This window comes from Uloborus diversus, chromosome 4 (assembly GCF_026930045.1).
Source record: "Uloborus diversus isolate 005 chromosome 4, Udiv.v.3.1, whole genome shotgun sequence".
Lineage (NCBI taxonomy): Eukaryota > Metazoa > Arthropoda > Arachnida > Araneae > Uloboridae > Uloborus > Uloborus diversus.
The window spans coordinates 97964327-97986018 of NC_072734.1; the positions used below are offsets into that span (position 1 = coordinate 97964327).

The 21692-nt window shown below is 32.7% G+C and overlaps 1 protein-coding gene across 1 annotated transcript in view; it reads left to right on the forward strand.

Moving 5' to 3' along the window:
* The first annotated feature begins 321 nt into the window (after positions 1–321).
* The window catches only part of LOC129220084 (T-box protein 2-like), a 31587-nt gene continuing 10216 nt past the window's right edge, over positions 322–21692 (forward strand). Inside the window, exons 1-2 of the mRNA XM_054854423.1 lie at positions 322–413; positions 20683–21071. Of these exons, the coding sequence (XP_054710398.1) occupies positions 20704–21071 (368 nt within the window). The 5' untranslated portion in view covers positions 322–413; positions 20683–20703. The remainder of the gene's footprint in view (positions 414–20682; positions 21072–21692) is intronic.

Consider the following 21692-nt stretch of genomic DNA (forward strand, 5'->3'; position numbering starts at 1 on the left):
CTGCGATTTGGAAGCCCAGCAACCTCCACCAGATGTCGCTAGCCATCAAGCCCACTTTCCCATCAAACTCCACCTCGTTCGATGCTGCGCCCCCATTGGCCGACGACTTGCCAACGAACACAACTGCCGGCGCCAGTCCTCCCATGTCCAGGCGCCTTGCTCGGAGGGGGGTGCAGGCTGGAACGATCATCGCCTCCTTTTTTGTTCGAAGAGTCAGGAGTTCCCTCCCAAGTAGTTTAGTAGGAATTGCCAACCGCCTGTTTACAGTTGATGTATTCCAGTTCGTTTTTTTCTGTTGCCAGAGTAAGCTACGTTCTAGGTGTGTGTGTTCGATGTTCTGTGAAACGAGATAGAATTCGACATCGAACTCGTGTTCCCAGATTAGATGCTCTGAAGAATCGTAGGCGGTAAAAGTGAGTTTCATATTTTGCTCTTCTCTCAATACTATTCTTCTTTTCTCTATCTTTTTCTTTTTGGTGGACGCTCATAAAAGCCGATACTAGATATCGTAATTACAGTAAATTCAAGACTACACTTAAAAATTCTTTTCATCATGTTTGGTTATTTTTATTACTCGACAGCGAACAGCAGATACTAACTTGTTGTTATTCATCAACATTGTAAGAGTTGTTGCTAACGACCGAGTTTTTGATTATTCATTTTCTGGAAGGGGGGGGGGGGCGAGAGAAGTGCCCCACATGTCAAATACCCTCCAGGGAGTACTCACATATTCTGATGTTTGCTATTTATGAACTTCGTTTTTTTTTTGGAGGGGGGGGGGGGGGAGATTTATTTATCTCTGCGATCAATCTTATATTTTAATTTTAAAATTATATTTGCATAGACAGGATCTGATTTCTGACAAAGAAATACAGGAAAACTTATACTTCGTTAACAGTCTGAAATCGATCTACTTTGTTAAAGTTTATTGGATGGAAATAATAAACTAAAGGAATTGACAGCTGATCCCACGCGAATTCCCATGAAAAGAAGCCTATTTTTAAAGCAAATGTGATTTATTTCAGACCTTTTTCACTGCAATTAGGAAATTTCTCATGAGTCTCCTTTGATGTGCTTGTAATCACACATGTTTGAATAATCATCCCCCCAAGTTGATGAGTAGCATTGGCAATTAATGGAATAGTATTTAACTTATAGTTTAATTGTAGTAAAGTTTGTTACTGCAGATATTTTCTTTTCCATTTTCCCAAAAGTTCAAAATGACTTTTACAATTTTCTTATTAACTCAAAAATTGTTTGTATTGCAGCAGATATTTATTGTAATATCTAATTTATTTTTCTGTTAACCAATTTTAAATACTTAAATTTATTGAATAATTTGTTTTTACATACTTATGGTTTAATTAGTAAGATAATGGTAGAAATCTTATCTGACCGAGTAATAATATGATGAAGTAATTTTAGCTACTTGACGACAATACAGTAATACCTTTGCGGTCTAGTCATGGAACCGGTCCATTGACGGCAACCTTCCCCTATTTTTAAAATGTTAAGCACTTGACATATTTGATAATTATACATCTTTCTGTGTATTTTCTGTTGTTTATTATACATCTTTCTGTGTTTTTATGTTCTCTCCACTGTGAAAAAAAATATTAAAAAAAAAACGAAACGTTCCTGGAAGTAATGGGCAGATACTGTACCTAGTTTCTGCTAGAAAAATATCTGGCAAAAAACAGGAGAGTTTCCAGTAATCATATTGAAATAAACCTGGAATCATTCTGCTGAATTCAGGGACATTCCCAGACACAGCCAATCTTGTTTCTGAAATAGATCAAGAATCTTCAGACAAAACATAGACATGTGTATTGCAATAGCTAGGCACCTTCCTGATTTACCTACCAGGAAAGCTCTTAAAGCAAATATGGCCGCAGCTAAGGCAGCATTGCAGGTTAATACTGAACAACATATTTGCCTTCAATTCTATATCAAAGATGCAATATCCATTGACTGCACTTCGCCCTTATTTTGGGACCAGTCAATCTGGAACGGCCGTAACTGCACTGTAAAAAGAAAAATCAGATTCATCCCTCAAAAATAATAGGCAGTGATGTGCCCAAGATCTGCCAGTAACATATCTGTCAAAACACAGAAAAGTTTCCAGCTAAAAGTCAGAAACCTTCTTGAAATAAGCCTGGAATCTTTCTGAAGAATTCAAAAACCTTCCCAATAGCAGCCCAAGGCAGTCACGTGTTTGGAATAAATCAGAAAACCTACAGAGTGATAGCTTGGCACCATCCCTATGTACCAGGAAAGATCCTGAAAGATTTTAGCTATAGTACGACAAAAGCTAATGCATATTTGCAGGCACACCTCATTTGCCTGCAATTCTTGCAAAGCTACTTGACCTACCCAGAGACTGGACGAAACGTATTTTTACGTTCTTAGAATGAATTGGAATAAAAAAAAGTTTATGCTTTTCGAATAAATCAAGAATTTTCCAAAAAAAAAAAACCGCTTTTGGGCAATTTCACGGTGTCGGACGTAAGAATTGCACGAAATTCACTTTAAAAAACCAACACATTTGTTGGTTAACAATTTTGAAACAGATCAAAATATTTTTTTAAATACTTACTACTGTATGTAGAACTTTTTAGCATAAAAATAATTTCTGATACAAAATTTTATTTTACGAAAAAAAATATTTAACTCATGGTGTCGGACGTATGAGCTGAATCTGAAAAATGAGACTAGCAAAACTAAAATCTAAGATTCAGGTCAATGACTTAATCTGCAACAATGAAACTACTTTTATGTCAAAAAGCAATGATGAAGTATTAATATTTCATAAATATTTTTTTAATTTTAGAGGTATTAATTGCCAAAATAGCGACTTCGGTATTGGTGTTGGACATAATATGTACAAAATTACCATGGTGTCGGACGTAAACAAAAGTGTTTAAAACCTATTTAAATTACTTTTAATTTTGCTTTAAACCTTGAGTAATATGTTAATGACAATAAATGAGATGTTTAGATAATTACAACATTAAATATCAAATATTTTTCATAAATTTTGATTATCAGCCACTTCTAATTGGGATAGGTGGAAAAAAATTCTTAAAAATATTTTATTTTGTATAGAAAATTTTATCTTCCTCTTTTCGCCATTTAAAAAGTGCCCTTCTGTCCTATACATCACAGATATTTAAATCGTTTCACCATTTAACAGAGGAATGCATCCTGGGTAATGCATCCAGACTCATAGTTAACCGCAACCCAGTTGTGTACTTTAAGTTGTGCAAAATCTTCAAATTCTTCCAATGCATCCTTGTCGGATAATTCTTTAGAACAACCATCCTAAGTGTTTTTGAGGAAGAAGTGTCTGAGATAGTAATTTTATTCAATTAAATTGCTTCGACTCCAAGTGCATGCAGTACTACAAGGGTTTTCTCAAATATTGTTACAATGTTGCTGAATTATGCATGGTCTCTTCTGATGATATGTAAACTTTAAGTTCACTGCCGATTAATGAAGAAGCCACAGATGCATAATTCTTGTGGCATACTGCTCAACACTATTCCAGCTTGTCTAGTACAATGAACCTTTGGTTGCAGTGGTGGTCTGATTTGGTTGAGACCCCTCACCCCCCACCCCGCCTCATTTTAATTCCAGCTTTTACATTATGCCTCTTTTTTTTGTTATCTTACCAACTATGCTGTCTACAGCCCCTTCCCCAGGGAACAAACACTGCAAAGAAATTCCGGATTAATTTTGTGTTGAATTTCTGCTCAAATAAATGTAAATTTTGTTAATAGGTATAGCTTTGCTTAAATTGTAAGTTGGGTATATCTGAGAAAACTTGTATATTTTTAGTTCTTGAGTATTTAGTTTTAAGATATTCCACAAGGTAACTTATAAATTTATGCACAGCGACTTTAGTATGATCCAAAGTATCAAAAATTACTTCAAAATTTTGAAAGAATTCTTTGGAAATTCCCGCATGGGATGTGAAGATCGTGACTTGGGCATGGCATGTGCCCAGTTTGCCAGATTGGACTTTGTTCTGCTGTAAAATTGTTGCATTTTGATATGCTTTAAATAAAGAAAAAACAATTTCCTTATAAAACTATTCCTTATAAGTTCAGTGCTTCTAGGGGAAAAAAATACGTAACAAATTGGACCAGTTGTGGTTAATCAATTATCAGTTTAATGATTTAAAAAATGTTTTAAAGTAAGAGTACCTATTAATAAAGACATTTTAATGACTAAAGTATAAAGAAATGTTATTATTGCTGTCCTCTATCCCTTCTATTTTAAATCAAAGAAAATTCTGTAATCAGAACAAGGTAATAAATTTAAAAACCTGGGTGTCGGACGTAATTATTTTTTTACGTTCGACACCATAAAATAACAAAAAACTATTTATTTGAATTTCGCTTGGATTGCACATTTTCAATAGTAACTGATGTTCTGATTTGCAGGTAAAATGTTTTGTAAAATATCCCATCCTAATTTATACAGCACGAACTTTTAGGCAATATAGTGTCGGACGTAATTTTATCAAAGTGCCTGTTATAAATAAGCTTTTAAAGACAAAAATATTTTGTTTAGGTTTCAATTTTTGTACTACATTTGTTCTAAAGTGTTGTGGCAGGAATCTGAATCAGTTACAATTTGAAAAATATTGAAACTATAGTTTGAAATACCAATTCCAACAAGATATTAAAAAATCCATCATGGCAGCATGTCGAAAATACCTTTGTTCAAAGACTTCATAACCTTTTGTGGTAATTTTATTTATTTTCATATAATTCAACTCATAAGCTTCAAAATGATACCTAATTTGTGAGAAAAAAAGGATTTTGAAAAATTGGTCATCAGTTCTCCATTTCCGTGGAATTGCCCTTTTTGGAAAAAAAACAAAAAAAACTTCACACTTTTCAGATTTACCAGCAAAGCCTGCCAAAGCATTTTGAAAATATGGCTAAAGCTAAGGCAGAATTGCAATCTAATGCCAAACAGCTTATTTGCCTGGAATTCTTGCAAAATTGCTATATCAAGAGACTACACTTCCTTCGCCCTCATTTCGGGTTCAATCAATTTAGACGGAACATGATTGAATTAAAAGTGAAACAATTTGAAGAACGCTGAGTATATTTTGGCACTGGTAGCTAAAATTATTTTTTTGCGGCAGGGAAGTCTGCCATCATGCAACTTGTAACAATTCAGGAAACTCTTTTGCAGATATACTTGCATTCCCAAGAAACTGGTGAAATCCCGGAACGTTGCCCGGAAGTGACGTTTCGGATTTGTCTTACCATGTGATGCATCAAGTAACCATTTTTTAAAAATGTTTTTCGATACTTCACACTTTTTGATTGAAAGGAGGGTTGACGCGTAAATGATAAGAGCTTGTGACCCATTGAAGAAAACATTGGTGAAAAATTATAAATAATATTGATTTGATCAGTGGCGCACACAGGAATTTTGCAAGGGGAGTGTCCAAAGTCGAAAGGCTCACTCTTATATCATACCCCAATACGCCGTCAAACATATTGATATGATTTTATCGATTCCCGAGAACGAAAAACAGCAAAAAATAAACTATGGACAAAATATTTTACATTATTTAATGAAATAACTTTAATAGGTAACCACAGAGCAAAATAGTTTGCACTTCACTTTTCATCATTAACAAGAAGTTCCGTCTAGAACTAGACGAGCCTACTTTCCCGTATACCCATACTACTTTCTAGTACCTGATCAATATTCTCAAAAATAGCTAAAATCGCAAATTGTTTCAAACATATTTCTTTTAATATTTTAAGCTGATTTCTAGGAATAAAATATTCCTTACTTTTCTTCAAAAAAACGAACAAATAAAATAGCAGCACCTTTTAAACAAAGCAGCTAATACACTTCTTTCCATTAAAAAATTTTTTTAACAGCTTTCAAAACGAAAAAATAATAATAAGTTCATTAAAATAAATACATCATATAGCAAAAAATCGTTTCTTTTTCCCCTGTTGCCGAAAATAATTTTTTAAACGAATTAATGCACTTACCAAAATAAAAAAAAAACAATAAAATGTCAACTTAAAGAAATAATTTTCATTGTCAAAAAAAAAAAAATCGTCTGCGCATATTTTTCGAGTTTATTCACCGAAAACTAAATACCTAAATTAAAACTTTAGCGTGAAAATAAAAACAAATCATATCAACAATAATTATTTCACAGTTAAAACCACAGCAGCGGAGTCGGAGTCGGAGTCAATCTCATTTTGGGATAAAAGAATCGGAGTCGAATATCCAAGAATCGGAGTCAGTCATTTGTCCTCCGTGTATAAATGTTTGCCAAAGCTACGAAGACAGAGTCGAAGTCGGGGAGTCGGAGTCCGATTAATTGTCGGGAACAGGAGTCAGAGTCGGTGTCAGGTCCCCCTAAATTCTCGGAGTCGGAGTCGGGAGTAGGTCGTCAAGAGCTATTTCCAACAAAGTTTGTTTGAAGTAAATCCGCCTTCAAGTACGGAATCTACATTGACTTTCAGTTTCCCCGTAGGCGCTAATGTTAAGGGATTTGAACTGTTCAAAATTGAACGGAAAATTGTTCAAATCAAAAATATATCTTATATACAAGTTTTTTATCAAAAGCTTTTTCCTACAAAGTTTGTTTGAAGCAAATTCGCCTCACAGTTCGGAATTGCTTTGAATTTCCCCGTAGGCGCTAATGTTAAGTTTTTTTGAACTGTTCAAAATTGAACAAAAAATAGTTCAAATCAAAAAGTGAAATATGGGAATGAGGTGTCCTCGCCGAGATCTTTCGAACAAAAAAAAGTTTGTTCGAATCGGACTATTCATTCAAAAGTTATTAGGGGGGGACAGACAGACAGACCGACAGACAGACAGACCGACAGACAGACCGACAGACATTTTTCCCCATCTCAATACCCTACTTTCCAATTTTTAATTTTTCAATATTTATTTAATTATTTTATTTATTTTTGACTTTTTTTTGTTTTTCACGATATTTTTAAGATGCATTAAGCCTTCTTTCATGCTTTTTTCTTCTTTTTCTGACTTTTACTGGGAAAGTAGGCTAAAAATGGATTCAAGTTCATAGAATCTTATTTAAATCTGTAATTATAAAACTAAAAACATGATTATTAGTGTAATCTTTACTAACAATAAAGCTGAAAGTCTCTCTGTCCGGATCTCTCTCTGTGTCAGGATCTCTGTCACTCGCATAGCGCCTAATAGATCGTTCGGCCAATTTTCATGAAATTTGGCACAGAATTAATTTATAGTATGGGGGGGGGGGTGCACCTCAACGCGATTTTTAGAAAATTCAATTTTGTTCTTTTCTATTCCAATTTTAAGAACATTTTCCCGAGCAAAATGATCATAAGATGGACGAGTAAATTACCAAGTTATCATAACGTGGAACCGTAACATGGGCAAGCCAATTGGTGAGAAATACACCATACATTATTTGTAAATATATTAGGCGAACCAAAAGACCTTTTAAGTTTCCACCACGGGCAAAGCCGTGCGGGTACCACTAGTCATTTATAATAGCCATTCTACTATTATATACAATATTTTTAAAACTCTTTTTACATGAGGATTTTATTTTTTCACTTACTAGAACTAAAATTATTGCTAGCATTGTTTGAAACTATTCTACGTACAAAATACATATAATTTTAATCAATCGGGGGAAAAAGCAAGACTTATGGGAGGGGTCCGGACCCCTCCCTTGTGTGCGCCACTGGATTTGATTATTCCTATTAACTCGTAAAGGGCTGGCTGCTGACTAAAACAGTTCCAAAGTACTGAAGAATGATGATTTAGAGAAGCTTTATTTCGTTTAACAAAGTCACTATACGAAGTGTGAGACTATAGAACTCACAGGAAGGGAAGGACATAAAAATAGCATCTTAAATTAGAAATTACTGAAAGAGTAACAAATTAAAGTAGCATTAATTTTTGAATGAAAGCACAATTCAAACTGAAAAATACATTTGCAAAAGTAAGTGAAAAAAGGTTAAAATAAAATGAAGAAAACAGTAAAAAGTTATGACAAACTGAAAGTTATTCAGCTTGGTGACATTCGATTTTTAAATGAAATTGAAAATTTTAATCTCCATTCTGTACTGTTATTGTTGACATTTAAGAAAAGATATTTGTATAAATGGGTAAATAATTTTAGAGCACAATATGCTATCAAGAATCGGCAAAACGTATATATATACGTTTAGGGGCCATTCATTAATTACGTAAGGATGATTTTAACAATTTTTAACCCCCTCCCCCCATGTAAGGGTACGTAATATTTTTCAAACCCCTCCCTCTTACTTTTACGTAAGATTCTATTTCGTTTCTCAAATAATAAAATTACGAATCTTACATCACTGAAATCGAAATTAAATTCACTATTATTAAATTAAACCCTTTTGTGTAAAGAAATATTAAAACTTGCAATACATAGTGCGATTCTTTTATTACATTTCAGACTATTCATTCTTTGTAAAAGAAATAAAAGGGCGCAAATGAAATATAATCCCTGTCAAACCATTTGGCCGCGCGATTTCTAATGTAAAATATCGACTTGGAAAATATTACATAAGAATGGGTTTGAATCCCCCCCCCCCAAGTAAGGGTATGTAGGGATTTTTTCTTTCAACCCCCTCCCCCTCGGGACCTTTACGTAATTATTGAATGGCCCCTTAATGCTATTATCAAATTTCAGAAAGGGTAGAGGTTATATAAAACTTCAAACTTTAGAAGCAAAACTTTCAAACTGTGATATTGAGGAAAAAAAAAACAACTTTCTCTCGAATTCAGTGCAATTACATGTAAAAATGGGTTATTCATCGACCTTGCAGTTTTTTATATTTTTTTTAACGAAAATTGAAGAAAAACTGGTTTTTGGCGTAATAGAGAATTTCTGACCACAATGGTCTGGCATATGTGCAATAGTAATAACTGAAGGGAAAAAAATTGGGAGTTAATGTGCGCAAATTCACAATTTAAACTGTTCGGAAACTTATTTAAAAATCATTACATTTCATTTTACCAGTCCATTAAATTGTTCCTTCCTCCTGAATCTCAAAATTGCTGACATCATATGTCACATTTTTGTTTGATTTTTACCGTAGAAATTTCCTGTTACCTCTTACCTGTTTATTGCTTTTCTTTTCAATCTTTTTTTCCTCCCCTTTCTTTCTTTTTGCTTTTACTTTCTTTTTCACCTTTTTTTCTTTTCTTTTTAGTTTTGATGTTATATTTTCCAATTTTACTCGAAACAAAGTTAAAAATGTTTTAGCAACCTCTTCGGTCCTGAGGTCTACATGTACATTTATTTATCTCTGCCTCCTAAATCATTTTTTTTTTTTTATTGTGTTATCTTTTTTAAAACCTGAAAGACGTTTTAAAACAGCAGCTGACAGAACCAAGCCAGTGTTGCCAGATGGTCAAATCAGGATTTCTCCAATTCCGTTCCAACTTTTCCCCAGAAAGCGATGTTTTCTATCAAAATTCCCCAAATTCAAAAATTATTTTTCCACTAATATTTTCATAAAAGGAATCTACTTCCTCTAATATTTTTGTCCCTTGAAAAAAATTTTTCCCCCAAATAGTCAAATTTTCTTACAAAATTCCCCAACTTTTTTTTTCTTCCCATTTTCGCTTTTTTTTTTTTTTTTTTGTCTTTATCTTTCTTTACTAATAATAAAGCTGAAAGCCTCTCTGTCTAGATATCTCTCTGTCTGTCAGGATCTCTGTGACGCGCATAGTGCCTAGACTGTTCGGCCAATTTTTATGAAATATAGCAGAGAATTAGTTTGTAAAATAGAAGTGTGCACCTTTAAGCGATTTTTCGAAAATTCGATTTTATTCTTTTTCTATTCCAATTTTAAGAACATTTTCCCGAGCAAAATTGTCATAAGATGGACGAGTAAATTACCAAGTTATCAGAACGTGGAACCGTAACGTGGGCAAGCCGTTTGGCGAGAAATTCATCAATCATTATTTGTAAATATACAGGGGAACCAAAAGCCTTTTTCATTTTCTACTACGGGCAAAGCCGTGCGAGTGCCACTAGTCATAAATAGAAGCGCCTGACCGTGAAATAAGAAATAGCCAAATATTTTTTTTTCTACTCGCATTTATTACTCTGTTTCTGTATGTACATTTAAACTATGATTTTTGTATATATTTATCCAAGGACGTTCTTCATCACTTATTTTTACCCGTTTCACTTATCAACTAGTTACTCACGCAGAACATTAATGTGAATTCCGTAGCACAATATTCCACATAATGTGAAATGCAAATTCCATAAAGGTGAGCAAAGCTAAACCAACGCTGTTTGATACAAACAATGTAACTACTACTTCTTGACACGAATTTAAATACGAAAAAAATTCTTTTTTTCTCAAGGTTTTTTTTTCCCCCAGCTTTTTCCCAAGAAAAAAAAAATTTCCCCAAAGAATTCCCCTCAAAATCCATTTCCCCAAAATTTCCCCAGAGAGCACCAGATTTCGCCAAAATGGGAAAATTTTCCCCAATCTGGCAACACTGAACCAAGCTGCATTTATTTATGAAATGATTAATGACGCAGCGAAAATTACCTTCTGGACGGGGTTCTTTTGATAAAAACACTCCTCACATGTGAAAAAACTACTGTATTAGGATCGGCTATAGTGTTAAAACCAAGGCCTCTGGGAGCGTTTTAACCCCCCAAAACCAACGCTTCGCAGCGTCACTGAATCTTTCCTTTCATTTCTTTTAATCCCTTGGATTTTGAATTAGTTGCTTTCAATGGTCAATATTTTCAAAATACCTGCTTGAACTTTTTTGAAATTATTTCTTTCGAAGCATTAAAAATTTAACTGTCACACACACAGGGGCGTCCAGAACTTAAATTTTTGGGATGGTGAAGATTCTCCATTTTCCGAATGGTTCTCCAAATTTCGCCGAACGATGATGTCTTTGCCGATTCGACGGACAAAATTTGCTGAATAAAGAAATCTTGGAGATCAAAGTGATCTCACTTGACCTCTTATCGAGGCGCCACTAATCACATAGTTTATTTTCAGTAACACACTCAGGGTCCGACAATGATTTTCGAATGGGACACGAAATTTATTCCCCCCCCCCCCTTCCCTTTTCGCTTATTCTATATGGTAAAACAATAAAATATTTTGATACTTCACTGTAAAAACGATTCAGAAACGTTCCTGGAAAATGGCAGGCAGTTGATGTGCCCAATTTCTGGCAGTAACATATCTCGCAAGAAACAGGAACATTTTCTGCTGAAAATCAGTAACCTTCCTGAAAAATCCAGAAATCTTCCCCATTTAAAGCCAGTCTTTTCTCCGGAACTTCAGAGTAAAATTAGGGGGGAGTAATATAACAGCTTGGCACCTTCCTGATTAATCAAGACAGTTGCAAGAGTAGTATTGCAAAAATGGCCACAGTGAAGCCAGAATTGCAAGTATGAATCATCTCGCTGGATTGCAATTCTTGCAAAGCTACGTAGTCCAAAGACTAATTCGCTCCCCTGTGGAGCTTAATCGATCTGGACGAGCCGTAATCGAGCTGAAGCCGATAATCGTTATAAATACTCTCAGTTGATCTTTAAACTGGGAGCTAAAAATAGTTTTTACAACAGAGAGAAGTCTGCATTCGGACAACGTGCAGCAATTCAGGAAAATCTTTGACAATGATACTGGATATTTCCAGGAAGTGGATTAAAAACCATTGAAATCTCGAAATGTTACGCGGAAATACTCAGGAACGTTTAGGAATTTTTTTACAGTGTTGCGTATTAACACAGCCATGTTACGTTTGGCGGAACCTTTTATTACAATCATACAGCATGAAAAGTAGAAGTGATATCACAGTTAAACACTATGATATAACATAAGACGTCGTCGAAATTTGCCCGTTGCAGTTAGCCGTAAATATAAAAATTATCTATGATTTCATTTTTAATAGTTAATTAAAATACTAAACTTGACGTGGTTTTTGAATTTGCGAAAGAGATGGTGCACCTTTTTAAGGTGAACTTTTTTCTAGATTTAATATTTGCATCTTGCTATAATGCGATATGAAAAAGGTCCAATAAAGAACTTTACCTACATATTTGATGCCCCTTAAATGTTGGTGCTCTGAGCCCGTGCTCCACTTACTCATGTCTTAATCTGGCCTTGAATCACTACATCATTGTTTTTGAAGCACATCTAAAAATTGACTCAACTGCTTGTAGCTTAAATATACTGGTCACTTATTCACCCTTACCAGGCATTATTCTTTTATATTTAAAACGGATTGTTATAGAACTAGGCAATTAGTGATTCATTTATGCTGTATATAACTAGGAAAGCTGAAATCTAGCGCCAATAAAAGAGCTATATTTCTTCATTGTGTTTAGTATTTACAACTTATAATTAGTTTTTATGGCACTTAACATATTTTTTCCATTGTTTCGAGCGGACCTCTGAATATTAATTAACTTCTTTTACTTCTTCCTGGAATGCCACTCAAACGAAAAAATAACAAGTAAAATATCAGTTTAATTGACAAAGAAATGCACAACGACCAATATTATTTTATATGGAAAATTATTTTATTTATGATCAGTATTGTGAAGATAAATAAAATTAATTATTGTTTAAAAATAGCGAAACTGCTTTTTTTTTAAAAAAATTTATGAGTTTTTTTGCTTGATTGCTCATATATGAAACCACTTCATATTTTTAACAATGATTAACTAATTAACGAACATTATTTTTGTCTGTTTAAGGCTTTCACGGCCGGCGTCAATATGAGGAGATAACATTTTCGGGCTTATTGGCCGTGGTCTAATTGGAGTATAGTTCTACTCCAATTAGACCACGGCCAATAAGCCCGGAAATGTTATCTCCTCATATTATTTTTGTCATTCGAACCCTTATTTTTAGAGTGAAATAAGTATTTCGAAATATGAATCAAACTGTTTAAAGTGTAAAGTCAATAACACTATTACAAGCTTTTGAAAAATGAAAATTATTATATCATTTAAGATTACACAATAGGATGGTTCAAAAAAACTTTCTTTCACTCAAAGTCTAGACCATGCCCTATATTTTTTAGACTTACCAGTGGCGCAACGACGTCGGGGGGGGGGGGAGGCAAAACACCCCCCAAAGCAATTGGTTTTAACATAAATGCAAATTCTAATACTGTAGTTTATGCATATGAAAGAGCTGTTTTGATCCAAAAAAAAAAACCACACAAAGGGTAATTTTGATCAAAAAATCCCCTTCAGATGATATTTTTGATAAAAACTTAAAACTCCTCCAGAAGGTATTTTTCATGAAAAAAAAACCCCTCCAAGAGGTATTTCTGGCTGCGCTAGTGAGACTTACTAATAGTATTATGCTGTATTGGGCTGCTTTGTGCATCTTTGGGCTTGTGGTTTATAGTATTCTAATTTTTTCCTCTTTAATACGTTTTCAATATTTATATATATGTATATATAATATATATATATATATATATATATATATATATATATATATATATATATATATATATATATATATATATATATGTATATATATATATATATATATATATATATATATATATATATATATATATATATATATATATATATATATATATATATATATATATATATATATATATATTTGAATCACCCTCTTATACAACCGAAACAAAGAATTAAAAAAAAATAATTTTGAATAAGAATGTATTATATTTAAAAAAAAAAGAGTTTGAAAGAATTGCACAGGTTTTAAAATATAAAAATATATATTAAATCATCCATTCGTTCGTTAATCTATGATTTAAAAAAGAAGTTTCGACAAAACATCAAGTACAACTTATATGCAGAAGCCAATTTAAAAAATAAAGCTTTTTTTTTTTTTTGCATTTAAAAACATTCTTTTTAGTTACAAATGGAACTGGAATTAGTTCCTTTGGTTGTGTTGTGAATTTCCTTTCATAACTCTACCAAGTGTTACATTAAGAAGTTTTTATGTACTAAAGTTATTGGCAACATTTTTAAAGTAAAATATTTTTAAATGAACATTTCGGAGAAAATTGTCATTAAATACTCATTGATCAAAACTTATTAATATTTATATTTATGCGTTACGAATATTGCAGTAAATATCTCCTGTCCTGTCCTAAACCAGTTTCGGACAGTCCAAAACCCAACCCTGTGTTAAAAACCTAAGAGAAACGAATTGAAGAATTGAATTTGAACAAATATCAAACTCTAAAAAGGATTTTATCAAAAAATTAATCAAAAATAAAAGATTTCGCAGTTCATTCTTTTGGGAGAATTAATTCAACAAAATTAAGAGAAAATAAAGTTAAATTGTTTAGAGAAACAAACTGGGAAATAAAATCAGTTGCCTCAATGCAATTTAGCCCACTTTACACTGCACCGATAAACAGCTTATTAACTGCCGATTTTGATATAAACATTCACAGAATTACGGCGGAATACCTTCCAGCTCAGCGCCTTGACTGGGAATAGTTAAGAGAATTTAAACTCATGATGGCAATTTATCGCTAAAATAAGTCGAAGCAATTTAGTACAAATTTGCATAAGGAATGGAGCAAGGGATAATGTTTTGGGTTTAACGATTTGTTTGGTATAAAACTGTTTCAATTCTGGTTTCAAGATCAAAAAAATCATTAGGCACTTGAAAATACGTTGCGGATGTCACAAGCAACCCCTTCCCCCGCTCTCCCCTCAGGCATAAAAATATTTGAAATTTTTAAAAGCATCTTCTGACTTCTGAAATCATATAAATTGAAAAATAAAAAATGTTCTGCTCTCTTAAAATATTTTCCGAAATAAGAAAATAATATCATATCTAGAACAAGGTTTGAAAATATCATATTTTCGAAAATATCCGATATTTTGATATATATCCGATAGTTTTAATCAGCACGAACTAGTCTTAAAAAAAGTAAATGCATCCTAAAAAATACTTTTTATTTGCTTACATTATTACAATATGTAGACTTAAAATTAAGATTTTATTCATGATTTATATGTAATATTTCATTTTAAATTTTTATCAATATTAATGAAGTTAATTTAGCATTAGGGCCACTCCACGAAAATGTCAACCCTTTGTCCCGCGCGTGACGGTTTATATATTTCATTAAAAAGTAATACTTTTAAAAGGTAATGACGAAATGTTATGCTTACGAAATCATGCATAAGTTTGTAATTTGTTAAGCAGAAAAAATTTGTTCATTAATATTTTAAAGTATTATTTTTAATGAAATATATATGTGGTGTAACGTGCAGGACAAAATGACCGTTTTCTGTGGAATTGCCCATTAACTTTTTTTGCTAATTTTTCCTCTGTTATCTACTTTTATAGTTATATGTTGATTCAGAAATAAAAAAATATGCATTAATCCGTCATACTCATAGGACATTTTCTTTTTTCTAAACAACGTTTATTATTTAATTAGACACTTTTAATATGAAAATTGTTACATGACTAATAATTTAAAGAATATAAAATACAAGTAAAAGAGGAATATTACTTTGTTCTATTAATAATTGTATTAATACACCATAAAAATATAATACATAACTGGTTATTTTTAATAATAAATAAACAATATTACTATGATTAATAGAATTTTTATATTGAAAATACCGTAGTTGAAAAAATAAATATCGAATACATCAAAATATCATGATATTTTCAAAATTAATATCGGATATATGTCGTGATATATATCATGATATATATCGACTGACATATATACACTGTAAAAAAAATTCGGAAACATTTCTGAGTATATCGTGCAGCTGTGGTTCATGAAAGTTTCAAAAACGTTTCTGAGTATTTCGGAATCCTCTTTCTGTAATGTCCAGAAACGTGTCTGAGTATTTCGGAATCCTCTTTCTGTAATTTTCAGAAACGTTTCTGAGTATTTCGGAATCCTCTTTCTGTAATGTCCAGAACGTGTCTGAGTATTTCGGAATCCTCTTTCTGTAATTTTTAGAAACGTTTCTGAATATTTCTGAATCCTCTTTCCGTAATTTCCAGAAATGTTTCTGAGTATTCTGTGCAGCTGTGGTTCATGAAAGTTTCGAAAACGTTTCCGAGTATTTCGGAATTCTCCAAACAATTTTCAAAAACGTTTCCGAGAATTTCGGAATCCTTTTTCCGTGATTTTTTCTAAAATATAATTCTTTATTATAGTATTGCATACCATATCAGTTTCAATTCTTTCATATCTAAGAGCAATAATACAAGCAATTTTAGAATCATTCGTGGATTTTTTTTTTTTTTTTTTGGAATTTCTAATGACAAATAGCATGGTTAACAGCATAACATATGCACAGTTATAAATTTTTGAAAAATTATGAAATAATCTAGTAGTTTCATTCCTAATCACAAAATCGTCGGGGAATTGGAGTGGGGGTACCTTCTGAAAAGTGGGGATTGTTTGTTAAACAATCTTAAACTTCAGTTTTTCTCTCAATATTTTCAAGACAAAACTATCAACATATTGTATTTTTAATGCAGAACTTAAAAACATATCTTGTATCAAACTTGACAGCTTTTATCTTCGGATAAAATTTGACAGGACTTACCTACCCTTCGCGTTCCTAAATTCGTTCACCTCAAGTCAATTTCTCTGACGAACAAAGTGTACCGAAAAGTACCAACAGAGAAATTGATGAATTTAAATATGACACCAAGTCCCCCTGCTGGAACCATTCGGGTTGATTCTTCTGTTCTTGCCCTTTTCCATCTCATCACAAATATAAATACTTATTCAAAATAGGTTACTGATTTTATTTTTACAGTGTGCGCAAAATGCATTATATGTTTTATTTATTAAAACATTGAACTCTATTACATGATTATTCCATTTCATATATACAAGAATACCCCCCCCCCCCCACCATAAGAGTGATGGTGCACCCATAAAATGCTATGAAGCGCCCCCCCCCCCTTGAAAAAGCAACATCATATACATTATAAATCAAAGTATCATATAAATTATAAGTCAAATACTTTAATATGGTGTAAAAATACAAAATTATTTTATTAAGTCTTTTTTTTTTTTTTTTTGCTTTTGGTAAAATTGAGGCTCGTAAAACGAAAAAAATGAAGACACTTTTAAATACATATATGTATCTATTTGTTAAATAAATTAATACACATTTAACTAATTTAAAGCGTTTCGCTAATGCAAATATTTAAAGAGATATCGTCATTTAGATAATACTGAAGCACTATGTTCCTAATTACAAGAGATAGTTTTTTTTTTTTTACTTCATGGGGCATTCCAAGGTATTTTTGACATTTATGTAGGGTCCGTAACGTGACCTTTTTTGCCATAACTTTTTAATTTACTGTTTGATTAGCATATTATTTTATTTTGATCTTTTCCTACCAACACACCAGCTCAAATTAAAATAATTTGCAAATCTAACGGTAAATTAAAAAGTTATGGCAAAAAAAGGTCATGTTACGGACTCTACATAATGTCCAAAATACCGTGGAATGCCCCTCATACAATCTAGCTACACTGTTTACAAGAGAATGAAAACATGCAACCTTAAAGACGAACTATCAAACCTGACAATTTGCATATTATAACATTTAATTCATAATGCTTGATACATGAATGTTCAGCCAAATATTAACTGAGATTGACACATAAAAACAAAGTACACAATAACACTTATTTAAATTTTTTTTATAATCTTCAATTCATAAATTTTACAGAATAAAACTAGACACACTTGCACTTTAAATATGTGTTCTATATAATGTAAAATATTTTCAAATTGCAATAGTTCACAACAAAAAAATAATACTGAAGAAAATAGTTTTTCTTTAACGAGATTTATATGAACTAAATCTCTTTAAAGTAATAGAGTTGCAAAGCGACTTACCTATTCGTCGGTGGTGGTCTTTTGCAGGCTTTGGTCACCAAAAAGGTGATTTTTATGACAGAATAAAATTCTGCCAACAAAAATTACCCATTTGGTATAGAAAGAAGAAAAGTATCCAAGAAAAAAGTGAATTACCTACACAAGTTATGCGAAGCAATGAATTTAGATGGCGTCCTCTCGGCAGTTATTTGGTTTTTAATTTCAGTTTGTATTCCTTCCGCGAGCATGCGTCGAGAATTTGCACTTCGTACTTAAAAATAAGTGACATAGCTTCAAATTCAATCTCATGACGATACATATGCAAGAAAATATAAGACTTTAAAATTATCTTCAGTGAATTCATGCGAGGAACAAAACTTCTACTAATCCCCTTGATGAGTGTTACTTCGCATACATGAGTCAGCACTTGTTTTCATTGCGTGCTTTCGAAAGTTTCAGTTTAGTTTTGCTGCTGGACTATAAAATTGCCGTGAGAGCTGCGCATGCGTCGACTCTTACTTTCTTGCTAAACGGGAAACGTTTTTGATTATAGCAGAAAACTGCGGAGGGCGTACGAATCTGTATATTACGGAAAACTTTTTTGTATATTCAGAGAGTTTTCCGAGATTTTTTACAGTGTAGGCGAACCCTGATCTAGAATATCATGAATCTGTAGGTCAGAAACAACTTAAAATCTTCGAAATTCAGGGGATGGATGGGGGGGGGGGACGCTCTGTTGTCATTTGAAGAGAAACATTTTCATAGGTCATCACATTTGGAATGCCTTGTTTAAGAGCTCAGCCCCTACAAACATTTAATGCAAATTTTGGCATGTAAATCTAGATAAAACTCTATCTAACCAACTGCTAGTGCCATCGTTGTATTTCTGCGATCTTCGAAGTGATTTTTTCATCGATGTACAATAATTATATCAAAAATAATCTTGTTAAATAAACGAACTTTTTTTTCTCGGCGATCATTTTTTGCAGCTGCTAACAATCTTTCCGGTTTCTCCGTGGTTTGATGTATTCCTTGATTATACGAGTGCATACAATTAAATTCAAAACGTACAAAAGTCACTTCTGTAACACTTTTTTCTTCTTGTTGTAACATGTGTAGTTCATTTTTCTCTTCGAATATTAGCAATGCTCTTCACGTACGATGGGGACATTATTTCTAAATGTAATTACACGATTTTACGTTGCACTTGCATTGTTAGAAAAGAATTTATATATCCGATAAGTGCAAGTGATATCGATGATAATTATAAGTTTGATTGGAAATGCATGTACAAAAGTTTAGATTTATGTTAACTATTATCATTTGGGGAACATGCAGTGTTCTTATTCTTCCTATTATTATTACAACTTGTTATTGATGATGTGTTCAAAGCTATTTTTCTTCGTTGCTTAAAGATTTAGTACACTTTTCTTGTGTAAACAAGAAACTAATATGTCTTAAAAGATTTATTATATATGTCGTCATTAGATGTGTCTTCAAAGACATTTGTTGATCCGAGTTGAATGCGTGCCCTATAAGAAAAGATCTATATAACTGAACAAATAAAATGAGAATAAGTTGACTTTTGTTACTTATCATTGATTTTATTTCTTAAATCGTTTAACTTTTTTTATTGGCTTAATTTGGTGAAATCTTCTTTAAATTTCAGTGCGAATAAACACAAAACACATGCAAATGAAATTTTACGACTATGTTAAGTTGATCATTTCCTTCTCATTTTAGTTTTTATTTGTAACTGTTAGTAACTTTTATTATCTCATAATAGTTTTTATTTGATAATTAAAAATATTTTTGATAAAATGTAGGCGTAAATAAAAAATGAATGAAGAATTAAATAGATAATGCAGCAGCAAATGAATAAAATCAATCAATCAATGTAGGATAAAAATTATTTAGTGAATAAAATAGTGAATGATAAAGAAAATAATTGAATGAATGAATAAATAAATAAATTTTTAAGTTACGTAATGTAAATAAATTAAGTAATAAATGAAATGAGTACGTAAGTGATATAATAAATTATTAAATAAGTAAATGAAATAACTTAGTTCACTTTGCCCTGCATCCACTTCACTAATTGAGGCAGTGAAAAACAAAGGGATGTGAGTGGCAAAATTAAAAATTCGGAGATAACCAGTTCAATCATAAGTGAACCTCTCCTCTGTCTTGGGGCAAGAGATAGTACTAGTAGTCCTGGTAGGTGCTGTTATACAGCATGTTTTAGAAAAACTTTTCAATAAAAGCCTACCAAGCACCGCAACTTTAAACGCGTTCTACTCAAAATTTGAAAACGTCCACTTACATCCCTTTGCTTCTCATTGCCTCAATTGTACAAAATATTTCAAATCAAAATAAGCCTAGTATTAAATAAATAAATGAATACTGCACTGAATATTAGTTAGCCTTAAGTAGCATTTAAAATGATAAGATCAAGAATTGTATCATTTTACAATTACAAAAATAATGTTTGACGGTTCTACAAAACATAACAATATGAGTATCATTTTTTGAAAATTGCATGTACACTATCATATGCTTTGATCTTCAGAGGTAACTTCTTCCTGACTGGAATAGACTATGTGAGGTTAACCTACATATGGTTAAAATATTGCTAGATAGGTAGTGCTAAAAACAGAGTAAATATTTCACCATTTCACTTTGCTCCGCAGTCCCCGATATCAGTTTTCAAATAAATTTACTACCAAAATATTTTATATCTTGGAATTTTAAGTAATTATTTTTCTTTATTTCAACAGGTTTCTACTAATACTCAGCCGATGACCCTGGATTCTCCATTCTTGCCACCTTCAGGGATGGCCTTCCATCCCCATTTCTACAACTACGGCTTGCCACCGACTGAACCTTATCCGCCACCGCCGGGCCTTACTTCTTTCATGGATTACCGGACTAACTCATTTTTGACCCCAGCGTCCTCCTATCCATTTTTCGGACATTCCTTAATGTACCCGCCGCCGCCGTCCTGTTTCGGCGGCAAGGAATTCTCAACCGCCGGCTACCGAGCTGTTCCCGACGCTGAAGAAGACGACGGGGTCAAAGATAATCCCGAAGTGACTCTGGAATCGAAAGAACTCTGGGATCGATTCCACGCATTGGGGACAGAGATGGTCATCACCAAGTCAGGAAGGTAGATCGATATTCGTATTTAGTTCTCATTTTAGACCTATTGTGTCCAGGGCCGACGAGAGTCCAAGTTAGCTTAGTGCACTGAGGTATTAGGAGTACCTTGTTAGTTATTCCTACATCCATGGCATTGTTGGAAACTTGTGGTCAGGCCTTTTGAGGGTCCCGGCTCGGAATATAAGTGTATAAATTTTATAATTTTTATAGGGGGGGGGTAGTGACCAAACTGACAAGGGCTCTGACAAAACTTGCGTCATCCCTGATTGTATATCATAATCAGAGTCCGACAAAACCCGGGCAAACAATAAAATACCTTTGCAGCTAGATATTAAGCTATATAACACGGGAAATAAATTTGCTGGCGCCAAAAAATTTCTTCAGGTTCTTAAGATTTTACAGTTTATGTCAGACCCTAATGATAGTGTAAGGAGATGTTGAAACTGAAAAACGTGCGAGTCCAACCCCAACCTACTTTTCTCTCTAAAGCGCTTATACAAACAAACAAGTGTAATAGTAAAATTTGACTAAGTAGTTTGCGATAGGAAAAATCGGGTTGATGAAGTTTTGTTCAAGCAAGTTGCTTGTGTAAGCATCAGGATTATGGAAGTATGTTTATGCAGAATTG